Raw genomic sequence first — 13997 nt, 5'->3', positions numbered from 1 at the left:
TCCAGACTCACTGAGAAGAGAGACCAGTTACAAACCAGTAATACCAGACTCACAGAAGAAAGAGACAAGCTATAGTTCCATTCTCATTGAAGAGTTAACAACCTTACTTCAACCCTACTCAAATGCAACCCAAATCAAAAATCGCTACCTCACGTTACCAATCAGTAGTCCCTTTCTTACAGAGCGCATTTATTTTACAAAATCTGCACACTGCACATCCTACAGTGATGGTTCCTGTGATTTCTATGTAAGTTTTATTCCCAATTTGTGTCTATTTCTGATACCACATATTGAAATATTACTAAAACGGTATTACCTTAAATGTATTCTTTTTTTATTAGAAAATGTTTATATTTTGATGTTTGCATCTTATTTATCAGAAGTAGACAAATTTGTAGACGTGTTGCTTGTCATGTATGTGCTCTTATCTTAAGTGTTTTTGACTTTAAAATGAAAAGGTATATTTCAAAAAAATGTCATTCGTTAACGGGTAATTAAGTTTCATGTTGACAACATTAATGGTAAAGCCATATGTCTGATAAAAGACAAATTGATCAAATGATAAAGTGACTTGTTGCCTCAAAAGAGCGGTGACCTTCATCTACTGTACATAATTTAGTGCTAACATTTCACAGTAAATGTACAATTTAAAATATTGACAAGAATTTAAGAATTTGAATTATACTTTCTACCTAAATGTCATTCAGTTTTATCACATCTATTCCACTATTTGACTTGATGTTAAAAGTCTTGTATGACAGATGAAGTGAAAAAAGCACGAGAAACAATTTCATTTTTATTGTCTAATAAATAGATTGTACTAATAAACCTCTTTCATCTGGTATTTGTGGCTTTTGCATGATCTGTTGATCATACATTGAGATTGGTTTTATGTTGTGGTTTTAAAAGTGGTGTGAAAATACGATCAAAATATGTTTGACAGGTAATAATTAAATGTAATGTTATTTATAATTTCATATTAAATAAATAGCATATGAAAATGAGTGTCTAGCAATGAAGATAAATGTCTAATACAATTTGAACATTATTAAGAGTTCTTTTTTTCTAAATTTTTGCTGTCACATGCTCTGCATATCTATCAACTACCAACTTAAAATGTTACATTTGCATGCTTTTGGACTTTGAAATGATTTCATTTTTGTGGTTTCACTGAACAAACTTAACCCTTTATATGACAAACATATCTGTAATGCCATTTATACAGTAGTGAGTAACTTTTACATTGTAATCATGCTTGTCTTATAAAGATACTTAAGTTACTAAAAATTAGTAAAGTGTATTCGACCTGAAATCCCAGTTCATGATATAGCAATTTATTCACCTCAACTGAACATGATGTTGAAGCAAAAATAAATGGTCGCCTTGGAGTAATAAGGTTCTATCTGCATTCTGAGCCGTTTTGAGAGAACAAACTTCAACGTTTTTGCATTCCATTTGAATTGATAGATAAAGATTGATAGATCGTTTTAACATTAAAATACATTTAAGAAAATTATTTTGAGAAAATTATACAAAAGTTGTCACCCTGATAGTCAGTAATTCCAATTAACAAAAAGCTAAATAAATATATTAAATAATTCAGAAAATCATGTAGAATGTACAAAGGTTTAGATACAAAGATAAAATGTTTCACTTGGTACACAAAGTAGAGATGCTATTGATGGTGATGATAGATACATTTGCATATTGTTGTTGTCCTACTGAACCTTGAATGTCCACTTTTTAACTTTTTGTATTGTTGGATATTTGCAAAACCCAGTGACATACAAAAAGAGTGACTAATTATAATGATTTATGGCAAAAAATCACAAAATATGGAGGTGTCAGAAAGACAGCAGCATACAACACCTTTAGTTTTGACCTCAAGAAAGAGGGCAGTTAAAAAATTCACATTTCACGTTAATATTCAGGTTAATTGGGATTCATTTTGACATTGAGATGCATGTCAAAAAGTCATCCTCTGAACCCAAATTTTATTCAAAAGTAAACATTTTGTGTAGTTTCATTAATGGAGAAGAAAAAATAAAGAACTTAAAACTATGTTTCATGTTTGTAACTACAGACCATCTCAAGTGTGCCTGTGGTTTCTGTGAGATGCTTTGAGATATTGTTCTGCATGCTGTTGTGTGTCACCAACTTGTCAAGCAAAACACTATTAAACTTTTTCATTTAAGTTTGTTTTACTTAACTTTGATTTCATTCATATTTCATTTATATATATTTATTAGAAATTTTAAATGTTTTCTTGTTTCCACATAAAAATACACATTTACATGCATAAATATAAATTTGTAAGGGTTACAGTAAACAGGCCCTACTAGTGGCAGATACATACAGTATATAAACAGAAGTGCCATCAGAATTTGCCTGGAAATCTTAGCTACAGTCCATACTGCATGTGCACAGAGATTTTGTGTAATGTGTTAATTATACAAGGGGTCTCATCAGGTCTGTTGTAATTATTTATACAAACATATGTCATTTATTTTATATAATTAATGATTTGACAGATTTTTGGTTTAAACATTTTTTGGGGTTTGTCCCCCCAGCCCTGGTGCATTGACTTAAAACTGTTGTACTTCAATTTTACTTGCCGTTAATGCATGTTTATGTTAGTCCTTAAATTTATACATAACAGTTCAAATCATTTGGACTTTGCGAGGAACCTAAAGCATATTAAATGTGACCCAGTCTGTGAAAACCAGCCTTAAGTCTCAAAATCTAATATTGAGATAACAGGCATGAAACTTTGATTTCCACCATTAATTTCACTATGATTTAAATCTTTGACATTGCCTTACTTAGTCAATATTGAAGACATCAAGATTACATTTTGAGAGAATGTTCTTATATGTAGGATGGTTTTATACAGAAAACGATGAACCACAAAAAGTGACTTGCTGGGTTTTCACAGACTGGGTCACATGTGTGACATGCTGAAAAAGCATCAGCCTGAAATCTGCATATGTGTGCGTGTGTTTCAGAGGGTAAAAAAGTGTGCTTGTGAAGAGATGTTGTCATAGTAACTGTTTCTACAGAGACCGTGCTGCCTAGGTCAGCAGCAATGAAATGTGTGGTTTGTTTTGACATTATGTGATCATATATCCCGGCTTTGCCTCAGAAACTCACTCCCCACCCGACAAACTGAAAATCATGAAATATACTGTAAAGGCTTTTATTCACATTGCTGTAAGCAAATGAGGGGACACAAAGGCATTGGTTATTTGTTTGCATAAGGATGTTTTGCAAATAAGGCAACAAAAACGTAAACACAATGAGAAACCCAAGATATGTCAGGAAGATAAAAATGTCCATTTGTGGGGAAAGAGTTTAAGACTCATTCTGTAAGTTCATCAGGTAGGGACCAAAGTAATTTTAACCTTAAGGTCCCTCCAGGCAATAATTACAGGCACACTTTATTTCTCACCCTTAACCAAACAGCTAAAGGCACACAGCACTTTACTTGTTTGATATATGGGGCGTTTTCCCGAACAAGGATTACCTTAAACCAGGTCTAGGCCTTAGTTAAATTAGGATATTTAAGTTGTTAAAAAAACATACTTTACAAAAAAACAATACTGGTGTGCATCTTGAGACAAAATAATCGCACTGATATATTTTAAGATATGCCAGTGTAAGTTGTTTTCGTTTAAGATGCCTCGAACATTTCAGTTAGTCTGGTACTATTAAGCCCTGTCCGGGAAGCCGCCCCCTTAGTGTTAAAATTCTGTGTTTAAATAAAATTCCCAAGTGATCAATATTTCTACAAAGTTTTCTCACATGAGTTGAGTTTAAAACATTTTGAAATCACATTTCCATCTTTCTAATAATTGATATAATGAATTTTTGAATATTTTTTACCAGTAATAATAAATCCATACAACATTTAATTCATATAAGAAGTAGCATTAAAGAAGCTCTTTTCATTTTAGAGTACAAAACAATTAAAAACCTCAAAAACTCCAGTAAACAAACTCAAAACTGATACTGAATAGCAAGTTAACAGTATGCTTTTAAACTCTTGTACAAAAAAGAACTAAATGTTTAATAACTATTATTATCGTTGATCATTTCTGTTTGTGCCAAGATGAGTAATGGATTTGCACTAAATGGTTAGTGTCCTGTTTTTCTGTAAAATGTAATTATTATTTTAACATCTGTCTAGAATTTAAAATACTGTAGTTGAATTTTCAAAATCGATCAATTTAGTAAATAGCATTTTTTTAATGTACTTTATATACTGTATATGCACCACATAGCTTTCAAACCAAGTGCTTTGAGGTATAGGCAATGTCTGACTTCTTAGATTGTGCTCATCAGTCACAGCTTTCTCCTCAGCATGTTTCAACCATGTAAAAATAAGATACAATAAATTCCAGAACATTGAAAAACAGTCTTTTTGTTTGGCATATTCTGTGCACTTCATGTCACAAAAAAAACATCTAAAAGTCCAAAATGAATGAATGAGATTCTTTCCGTTGAATATCGGTTCAGTTATCAGGAAGTATTACTTTGTCCTCTGTGCAGGACTATTTAGAGGTCTTAAAGATAGGTCGAAGGTCCTTTTTTGGCCTAGCCATGCAATGTCATGCTCAATGTGGTAACTTATTGTTGACACTGTCTGGATTTGAAGTAAGGGGTAAAACAGATGATCAAGCTCCCCTCATGGATAATGATCCAGGCAAAAGATCCAGCTGTAGTCCAGCAGTCAGATCAGGGTAAATCACTACTCGATTCCTGTCAACAAATAGAAAACATGATTGATTAACAATCGAAAGAAAGGAAACAGAATTTGCACATAAGTTGTAGAAAAAGGTTTTTTATTGTTATTAAGAAGATAATCAAGAATAAAATGTCACTAGTGCTAGAAAAAAGCCAATAAGAACATTTTATGCATGTAAATTACTTTGCACATCTGGTTTTGGTAATGTATCTGTGAAGGGTTGGGTTTTAGAGACAAGACATGTGGTTGGTAGGGGTAGTTTTACTTAGTTTTCAAACCTAGCAAAAGTTAGAATCAACTCATGCCAAGATCAGCAGAATACTTCCAGCTTCAAACCGGAATTTAACTTTTGGGTTATGTTTCTTTTATTTTGAGTACTTCAGAAAACTAGGAGCATTCAATGAGTAAAACAACAAGCAAACCCCTTTTCATCTTAAATGTAATCGCTCCGGTTTCACAGACAATTAAGGCTTAAGACTAGTCCCGGACTACAATGAATTTTGAGCTGTCTCAACTGAAAATAACTTACCCTGACATTTCTTAAAATATATCAGTGCCATTGTTTTGTCTCAAGATTCACGACTTCAGAAGCGACTTACATAGCCTAAATTAAATGAGGCATAGTCCTGGCTTAGGCTATGCCTTGTCTATGAAACCGGGCCATTATCTATTTATCCTTATGTACCAAAAACTATATCACTTTTTAATTCTGTGGAACATAAAAGAAGATATTTTGAGAAATGTTTCAGTGGTTTTGTGCAATGGGGTTCAACGTCAACATTATTCAAAATATCTTCTTTTGTGTTTTTCAGGGAAAAAAAGAATCATTTAAATTTTGAATGACATAAGGGAAAGTTAATGATTTTTGGTGAACTGTCCCTTTAATTCTTTCTTCTGTCACTTGCTGTCACACTTACATTCAATTAGGCACACTGAAGCATTCTCACGTCTGATTTGTCTGATGTGAGATAACTGTATATATTATGGAAATCAGTGATATAACGTACCTATCTGTATTTATACAGCTGGTTGTGTGTTTATAATTTGCACACAATTCAATACAAATGATGGCAAACTTTTTCCATTTAGCTTTTTCTGTTTCTGTTTTTTAGTGGCAGACTTGGTGATTTTAGTGGATGTGCAAAGGCAATTGCCCTCAAGTTCACACAGGTATCATAAGTGTGATATTTAGTAAAAATGTTTATGGTTAAGTGTAAGACCAGCAGCATATGCATTCTGTGTAAATACAGTTCTAAATACACTAGCAACCCAAATATGTGTTACAATACCTGTAATGTGGATCTTGACGCGCTGGTCTCTGTAAGAGCAGCACTTCCTGGGATACTTGACACAATAAACCCTGCGCCATTAGGGAGGGGCTGTCGTACCACCACCTTCCCTTTTCTAGTCTCTGCCAGAAATAGACTGTACCAATAGGCATCACTCGAGATAAGAGTAGAGTCAGCAATGGTTGAGTTCCTCTGGCTAATGATGCTGTTCCTACCCTGGGTAGCTGCTTTCGAAGGTTTGGGTTCTTGACATTTTAGCACACAGATGACCAGAATAGTGATGAGCAGCAGAAACAACACTGAGCCCAAACCGATCAACAAATACAGGTTTAAATCTGTGAACAGATCGTATTCTATAGGCACCTCTGTGGTTTCTGTGAACTGTGTCACCATCTGTTCCACCGTGGACACCTTGATGGTCACTGTGGCTGAGCGAGGAGGTTCTCCGTTGTCTCTGGCAATGATGACCAGCCGTTGATGTTTGGGGTCCCTGTAGCTGAACATGCGTGTGGTTCGAACCTCACCGTTGTACTGATCCAAGCTGAACAGCGTTGTGTCCGTGATTTGCAGAAACTGATATGTTATACGGGAGTTCTGCATTGAATCGGCGTCCAGTGCGATCACCTTGGTGACAAGAGATCCTTTATCAGCTGATCTTGGGATTATTTCCTCAATGACAGAGCCCTGTGGGCGCCACGGGGAAACTATAAGTGGGGTGTTGTCGTTTTGGTCCAGAACGATGATGTGTACAGTGACATTACTGCTAAGCGAAGGGACTCCAGAGTCTCTTGCTTCGATGTGAAACAGAAACTCCTTTTCTCTTTCGTAGTCAAACGTGCGTAGAGCGTAGAGGTTTCCGTTCTCGGGGTTGATAGAAAACAGCATGGATATCGACGTGTTGGCGATCTCTTTTTCAATGATGACGTAAACAAGATACTGATTTTCATGTAGATCTGGGTCATGAGCTGTGAGAGAAGCTAACAAAGCCCCAGGTTCATTGTTTTCCAATAAATGAATAGTATAGTGGGTTTGGGAAAACACAGGAGCATTATCGTTGACATCTTGAATTTCAACACTGATCATTTCATTATCGTTCAGGGGTGGAGTTCCTCTGTCCGTCACATGGAGTACGATGTCGTATTTAGGGATTTTCTCACGGTCTAGTGACTCTGTGACAGTTAGAGCAAAAAAGTCCTCGGATGACTTGTTCAGCCCAAAAGGTAACATCTCAGCATTCTGAATTGAGATAAGAAGTTTGCCATTATCTCCAGAATCCCTGTCACTGACACTGATGACAGCTATTACAGTTCCTATAGGGTCGCTTTCTTTGATTGAACCTTGAAATGAATTAATTGTAATTTCAGGATAGTTGTCATTTAGATCAGTGATGAATACTAATATTTTACATTGACCAGACAGGGGATTTACTGCCTTGTCTTTGGCTTCCACATACATCTCAAAGCTTTTAACCTCTTCGAAATCAATCACGTCTTTTACTCTTATTTCTCCGCTTTTGGGATCTAGAGAGAACTTTTCCTGCGTTTTCTCAGGCGTATACAAAGTAAAGGAGTAAGCAATTTCTGCGTTCGTACCCTCGTCCAAATCTGTTGCGTTCAGCTGCAATATAAGTGTCCCAGCAGGTGCATTTTCGATCAGATCAACCGAGTAAACTTGCAGATCGAACTGTGGCGCGTTATCGTTGGTGTCCAACACTTTAATAATAATACTGGCTGTACCGGACCGAGCAGGTATGCCACCATCCACAGCGGTGAGGGTCAACGTATGCACAGCTTGCTTTTCTCTATCTAAATTTGCTTTGAGTACCAGGTCCACGTATTTAGTTCCATCACTCCCAGACTGAATCTCAATAGTAAACTCATCGCTCTCACTCAGATAATAGGTTTCGATAGAGTTTTCTCCCACATCAGCATCCACTGCATTCGTTAAAGATAACCTCTCCCCGGGCGTCGCTGATTCCGAAATATCAAGCGGTATCCTCTCCCTCCTGAACTGAGGCGCATTGTCATTTATGTCCATAATTTCCAATTCGATATTAAAGATGCGTATTGGACTCTCGATAATCACATCCATCTTTAGAAAACAAAATGATGATGTCTTGGCGGGGCATAAATACTCCCTGTCAATTTTCTCGGCTATAAACAGTTCTCCGGTGTCTTTATTTATCTCTAGGTATTTCTTGCTATGAATATGATCCAGCTTTACCTTTCGCTCCGCGAGGCTGTTCGCGTCGAGGCCCAGATCGGAGGCGATGTTTGCGACCACGGAGCCCACTGGAATTTCTTCGGGGATGGAGTATCGTGTTACAGCTAAGGCGACGGTCCACATCGCTGGGAGGACGAGAAGAGAGAGGTGCCATCTCCTCGAAAGCACGCTTGAATGCGTCTCCATTGCAGAGCGCAAAATGCAGCAGATGTCAAAGCGATAGCTCACGCTCTGACAAAAGATGTAAAAAATATAGGTCGAAAGAGCACATTGACTGACATTTCATAAACCATTAAGCGAGCTTAGCGAGTATTTTTTTTAAAGATCAAAAGCATCACAATAGCGCCGTGCCGTGGATTTCATCAATAAACACCCACAGATATCACAAACATCGTCTCAGCTGGGCTTCATCAGCGCTCCTCTGGTGCTGTCCAACAGCATGGCTGGTGAGTCTGCATTTCCTCTCTCGTCTGCTTTTAAAAGTAACTTGTAGCAGTGCAGCGACATCATGTGAACAGAAAAGTTTACCAAAAAATATATATATTTTATAAAAATATATATTATATTAGAATAATGGTTTATTAAAGGAATATTCTTTTTGCATTGCATTTTTTACTTTGCAATGCATTGTGACAAATTGAAACTCCTTGTTTACTGAAGGTCCTTACTAAACCAAGCATCTACAGTCAAGTGTCTGTACAAGTCGAAATTAACGAATAGTTTCAATAAAACATTTATGGCATTATTTTTAGGGGCTTGGACAAATTGTAATTGTCGGACATCTTTCAACATGAAGCGAATTCAGCACCACGGACAGAGACGCCATGCATTAATGCATTAACTTAATGCATTTAAAAAAAGAGGAAGAGCCAAGAACCCTGTTAAATAAATTTCCAATGATCTACTTTGATAAATATTTTTGTCTATGATGAAACAAAATGGATATGGAAATGGAAAATGTTAACTTTGGCCTTTATGAGCAATTACAATTAAAGCAACCACCAGTTTAATGCGTTCAGAATTTTTCATAAGATTGAAAATGTTTGACACAATAAAAATAAAAAAGAATAATAATTACTAGAGTACTTTTCAGTTGTATTTTTGTAATGACATTTATAAAGGCAAATCATACTGAACAATTTAACAACAGCATACACTTCTTAAACACACAATGTGTAATTTAAATACAAGAAAGAGTTGACAGGTGAAAAATTAAGGTGGGAAATTCATATGAAAAAATCATTGGTCATTACTGCATCCTCTTGGCAGTTATTGTTTGGCATTAACTTTTTCTTCTTTCCAAAAGTTGAGAATGAATTGTAGACTTCGAGGTCACCGTTGTTAGCCACCTTGAGGGTACAGTGTGTTGATGGTGTTCCAGGAATGTAAACATTAAGCTGATAATCCAATGGTGATTGCAGTGAATCCTTGTAGCATGGAGTCCATGAGCGATTGGGAATACCTACAATCTCGGGTGAGGTCTTAAAATCTGTTTTAAAAGACAACAAGAAAACAAACTATAAAGGGACAGTGCAGTTATAGTTACACGTGCAGCATCTATTACAACTCGCATCTCACATCTATTAACTGCATTAGTGGCCTCTCTGAAACATTTAAAACGTGTGAGGATTGATTTAACATATTATGTACTGTAGTTTTAGCAATGTTTTACCATGCATGTGATTCCCCCAAGTCCAGTAGTGAGAAACAGATTGATATGCATAGTTATCTGGATCCTGCATCATTCTGCGATGCAGTGTTCTTCCTGTGTTTATTGCAGTATGGCTAGATAGACAAAAACATGGACATCAACTGTTTTGTGTACGAGAGAGAGAGAAAATGACAGAGAAGTAGACATTTAATAACTTTTACTTCATACAGTAGTTACCTTTTATGTGTATAATTCAGCTGGTTTTTGTTCAGAGTGCGATCTTTTTTTCCCCATTTGAGCTGTAAAAAAGCTAAATGTTAATATATCAACTTCATTTGCAAGTGAGAGGTACATACTGTAAATTTACTACAAAAATAATTGTTCATGGGTAACCCTAACCAAAACAGTGTGGCACTTTACTAATCTAGTATTCACATCAACCTTGCACTTGCGTACCTGAGATCAGAGCAGTGAGAAAATATAGAGTAAAACGCATATTCATTATTTTATCATTTTAAAAACTCTACATTTAAGATTTATTTACAAGATTTATTTACATTTTAAGGTGCAGAGATGTCAAAAATAATTATAATGATAGCAATTGTTGAAAGACTTCCCAGATGAAACGAACAATATTGTAATTTGCAAGCTCTAATTTTCCATGTCTAAACTTTAATAACCCAGGTTCGTCTGCGCAAAGTGGTTTTGACCTGAAGACTCCATCTAGTGGACAAATAAGGTTTTTATATCTTTGCCAGCATACAGATACTAGATACTTGGGATTTAAATATTTATTTTTTATTATTTACTTGTTTTGTTTGCTTTAATTCGCTCTTATCTGACAAAAACATACTGAATAGGTTTTTCAAATTCCCAAGCATATATCAGCCGCTTAATTGTTTACCTCATTAGGGGAGATCCTCTCAGTCTTTGTAAGGAGACTGTTGCTTGCTGGGCTCCAAGTAAGAGTTTTGTTGTCAACTTCCTTGATGTTATTTCGAGAAGCTATTGTTCCAGTTGGGCTACATGGTTTCAAGAACATGAAGTCACTCTTCGATGACTCTGGAGTTAAACACATTTTATAGTAGTAGTTTTGGCCGATTGGATCATTCCCGTTGACTTCCACGCAGTGCGTGGATCCCTTAATTCCTGGTGATATGTGAATATTCAAGTTAGACCTTTTTATGCTATCATTATCAGAGGTCTTAGAATGAAAACCACAGCATGACCCGAGAGACGAACTGTGATCACGAAAAGAGTTTCTGTCCCTGTATCCTTTTATGGTGGCCAGGACAATAATAGCCACTAGAAAGGTAAATGAAACTGCGCCCAGAGACACTATTAAATACAGCGTGAGGTTTGACCGGTACTGGGGGCTGAGTGCGAGGTCGCCGAGACCAGGCAAGGATTCTGGCACGTTGTCAACAACTGACAAGCTGATTGAGGCCGTGGCCGAGAGGGGCGGCTGACCGTTGTCCTTGATCAAAACGACCAGTTTCTGCCTCGTGGGGTCGTTGTCCATCAGCCGGCGAATTGTCCTGATCTCTCCAGTGTATAGGGCAACACTGAATAAACTGGGATCTGTAGCTTGGAGGACCTCGTAAAAAAGACGCGAGTTTTGTCCCGCGTCTGCGTCTATGGCGGTGATTTTAGCCACTAGGTATCCAGCATCGATATATCTGGGGACAATTATTACTGCAGCTGTATCATTCTCAGGCACCGGGGCAACAACTACTGGCGGGTTGTCATTCTGGTCCAAAACAAACACGTTTACAGTCACGTTCGTGCGCAGAGGCGGAAAACCAGCATCTTCTGCTTGAACCACGATGTGAAAGTTTCGGAGGTGCTCGTGGTCGAAAGAGCGCAATGCGTAAATGTTGCCATTGTCTGAATTGATGGACACGTATGTGGAGACTGGCATTCCGTGGATGTCATTTTCCAAAATAGAATATGACAGATACGAATTCTGATCCGCGTCAGCGTCTTGTGCTGTGATGGTGCAAATGGAGGCACCCGGCGCGTTGTTTTCGGTCAGGTAGACAGTGTAGGAGGGCTGCTTAAATCGTGGTGCGTTATCGTTGATATCAGACACCTGCACCAGAATGGTTTTTCTAGTGAAAAGAGGCGGCGATCCCATATCACGGGCCGTGAGAGTGATGCTGTACTCCGAGATAGTCTCTCTGTCTAGAAAATCCCACGTAACCAATGTGTAGTAGTTTTTAAAGGAAGAGTGTAGCTGAAAGGGAACGTGATGAGGAATTTCACAGTCCACGTTTCCATTCTCCCCAGAATCCTTATCCATAACGCTAATAACTGCAATCACTGTACCAGGGGGTGCGTCCTCTTGGACAGGTGTGGACACTGATGTAAGGATCACCTCAGGAAGATTGTCGTTGACGTCTACGATATTAACCATAACTTTACAGTGTACCGCAACTGCAGACGGCCCCCTGTCTTTAGCTTGTACATATATTTCATGCATTCGTGCCTTTTCATAATCTATAAGTCCTTTCACCTGTATGTCTCCAGTGCGGGGATCCACAGAGAACAGCTCACGCACTCTAGTTGGCGCGTGTCCACTAAAAGAGTACATGATCTCTCCATTGGGTCCTTCGTCGAGATCAGTAGCGTTTAGTTTTATGACAACCGTTCCTCGTGGTGCGTTTTCAGCCAGTTTCACTTTGTAGAAGTTCTGATCGAACACTGGCGCGTTGTCATTTGCATCCAGAACCGTTATGTTTATTTGCGCAGTCCCCGACCTCTCTGGCGCGCCCCCGTCCACAGCTGTAAGAACCATGAGATGAGCCTTTTGCTGCTCACGATCTAACGGGGACTGGAGAATCAGCTCGGCGAATTTGCTGCCGTCGCTGCGCGTCTGCACGTCTAGGATAAAGTGTTCGTTTACGCTCAGCAAATACGAGCGGAGAGAGTTGTCACCGACGTCCCAGTCCTGCGCGCTTTCCAGTGGGAAACGTGATCCGGGAACGGCAGATTCTGATATATCCAAATTAAATTCACTCCACTGAAAAACAGGGCTGTTGTCATTGACATCCAATATTTCAACTTCTACCCTGTATAATTCTAATGGATTTTCAATAACAATCTGGAGATGAAATGAGCAATATGGATTTTGTTCGCACAATTCTTCTCGATCGATTCTCTCGTTCACAAACAAAACGCCGTTTTCTAAATTAACGTCCAAGTATTGCTCTTTCGCACCAGAGACTAATCTAAATCTGCGGATAGAGAGTTTGTTGGTGTCCAGTCCGAGATCCTCCACTATATTTCCAACAAAGGACCCGTGTTCCAGTTCTTCGGGAATCATGTAACGAATCTGTGCCAAAACAACATCCACCACACATGCCATTAGTGCCAGGCAGGACACCTGCCATGTCCATATCCACAGCCCCATTGAAATGAAGTCCTTTTTAAAGTGCGCCTTCAAATTTAGCCCTCATAATCACGAAGCTTTAGCGTTAGTATAAAGTATAGGCTAGTAACTAAAGTTGCAAAAGTTCCTCTAAATGCCCAATAACATTGCAAGAAAGAACGAGCGTGCTATAGACAGTGCAGTGTCAAGTCCCTGAACCTCTTACTTTAACATCAGAACGCGCGCCTTTGGCCAATGGCACGTGCGCACAGTGAATGCGTTTAGGTGAGGGAGAAAGAGCGGATGAATGGGTGGGAGTCCCTCTGTTGGGATTTAAATGTACAAAAGTCGTATAATCCTCTTTTAATACTCGATTTTTTTACCACAAACAATTGATTATAGTGCTACACAAATAAATAGTCTAAAGGAAAAAGGTCACCCGGTTTTCCAAGCATAAAAATGAAAGGTGAGCAAATATTATTACAACAACCTTCTATAAGTTAAAAGTCATAAGATAAAATGTAAAGTTTAATAGATACGTTTAGGTTATAATAATTACATTCTCACAAATAAAGGTGCTAGGCCTACTAGAAGATTTTGTTGGCTGCATGGTTTCATAAACAACACGTAGCCTAACATCCGAAGAATTTAAATTATTTCACAAAAGGTTATTTGTAAGAAAAGGGATCTTTATGAAAAGGTCAAAAGGAAATAGTTATT

General features: G+C 37.7%; 2 protein-coding genes across 2 annotated transcripts; both read right to left on the bottom strand.

The window, feature by feature from the left end:
- Positions 1-3182: 3182 nt before the first annotated feature.
- LOC130546383 (protocadherin alpha-C2) lies at positions 3183-8683 on the bottom strand. Its single transcript, XM_057321644.1, has 2 exons — positions 6034-8683; positions 3183-4758 (listed from the first exon to the last, which is right to left on the bottom strand). The coding sequence occupies exons 1-2, from the start codon at positions 8440-8442 to the stop codon at positions 4735-4737; spliced, it is 2433 nt and encodes an 810-aa protein (XP_057177627.1). The 5' UTR covers positions 8443-8683; the 3' UTR covers positions 3183-4734.
- A 699-nt stretch (positions 8684-9382) lies between these two features.
- LOC130546381 (protocadherin-10) lies at positions 9383-13434 on the bottom strand. The gene is made up of 4 exons (XM_057321642.1): positions 10812-13434; positions 10145-10206; positions 9929-10041; positions 9383-9745 (listed from the first exon to the last, which is right to left on the bottom strand). The coding sequence occupies exons 1-4, from the start codon at positions 13317-13319 to the stop codon at positions 9483-9485; spliced, it is 2946 nt and encodes a 981-aa protein (XP_057177625.1). The 5' UTR covers positions 13320-13434; the 3' UTR covers positions 9383-9482.
- Positions 13435-13997: the final 563 nt, after the last annotated feature.

Source organism: Triplophysa rosa, linkage group LG22 (genome assembly GCF_024868665.1).
Source record: "Triplophysa rosa linkage group LG22, Trosa_1v2, whole genome shotgun sequence".
NCBI classification, from domain to species: Eukaryota; Metazoa; Chordata; class Actinopteri; order Cypriniformes; family Nemacheilidae; genus Triplophysa; species Triplophysa rosa.
This window is presented reverse-complemented; position numbering and strand designations above follow the sequence as displayed.

Coding starts and splice junctions, on each gene's coding strand:
- LOC130546383 (XM_057321644.1), bottom strand. CDS start 8,442: ATGGAGACGCATTCAAGCGTGCTTTCGAGGAGATGGCACCTCTCTCTT. Junction 4,759..6,033: donor CGTCAAGATCCACATTACAG/GTATTGTAACAC, acceptor ATTTGTTGACAG/GAATCGAGTAGTGATTTACC.
- LOC130546381 (XM_057321642.1), bottom strand. CDS start 13,319: ATGGGGCTGTGGATATGGACATGGCAGGTGTCCTGCCTGGCACTAATG. Junction 10,207..10,811: donor AGAGGATCTCCCCTAATGAG/GTAAACAATTAA, acceptor GCTTTTTTACAG/CTCAAATGGGGAAAAAAAGA. Junction 10,042..10,144: donor CTGAATTATACACATAAAAG/GTAACTACTGTA, acceptor TTGTCTATCTAG/CCATACTGCAATAAACACAG.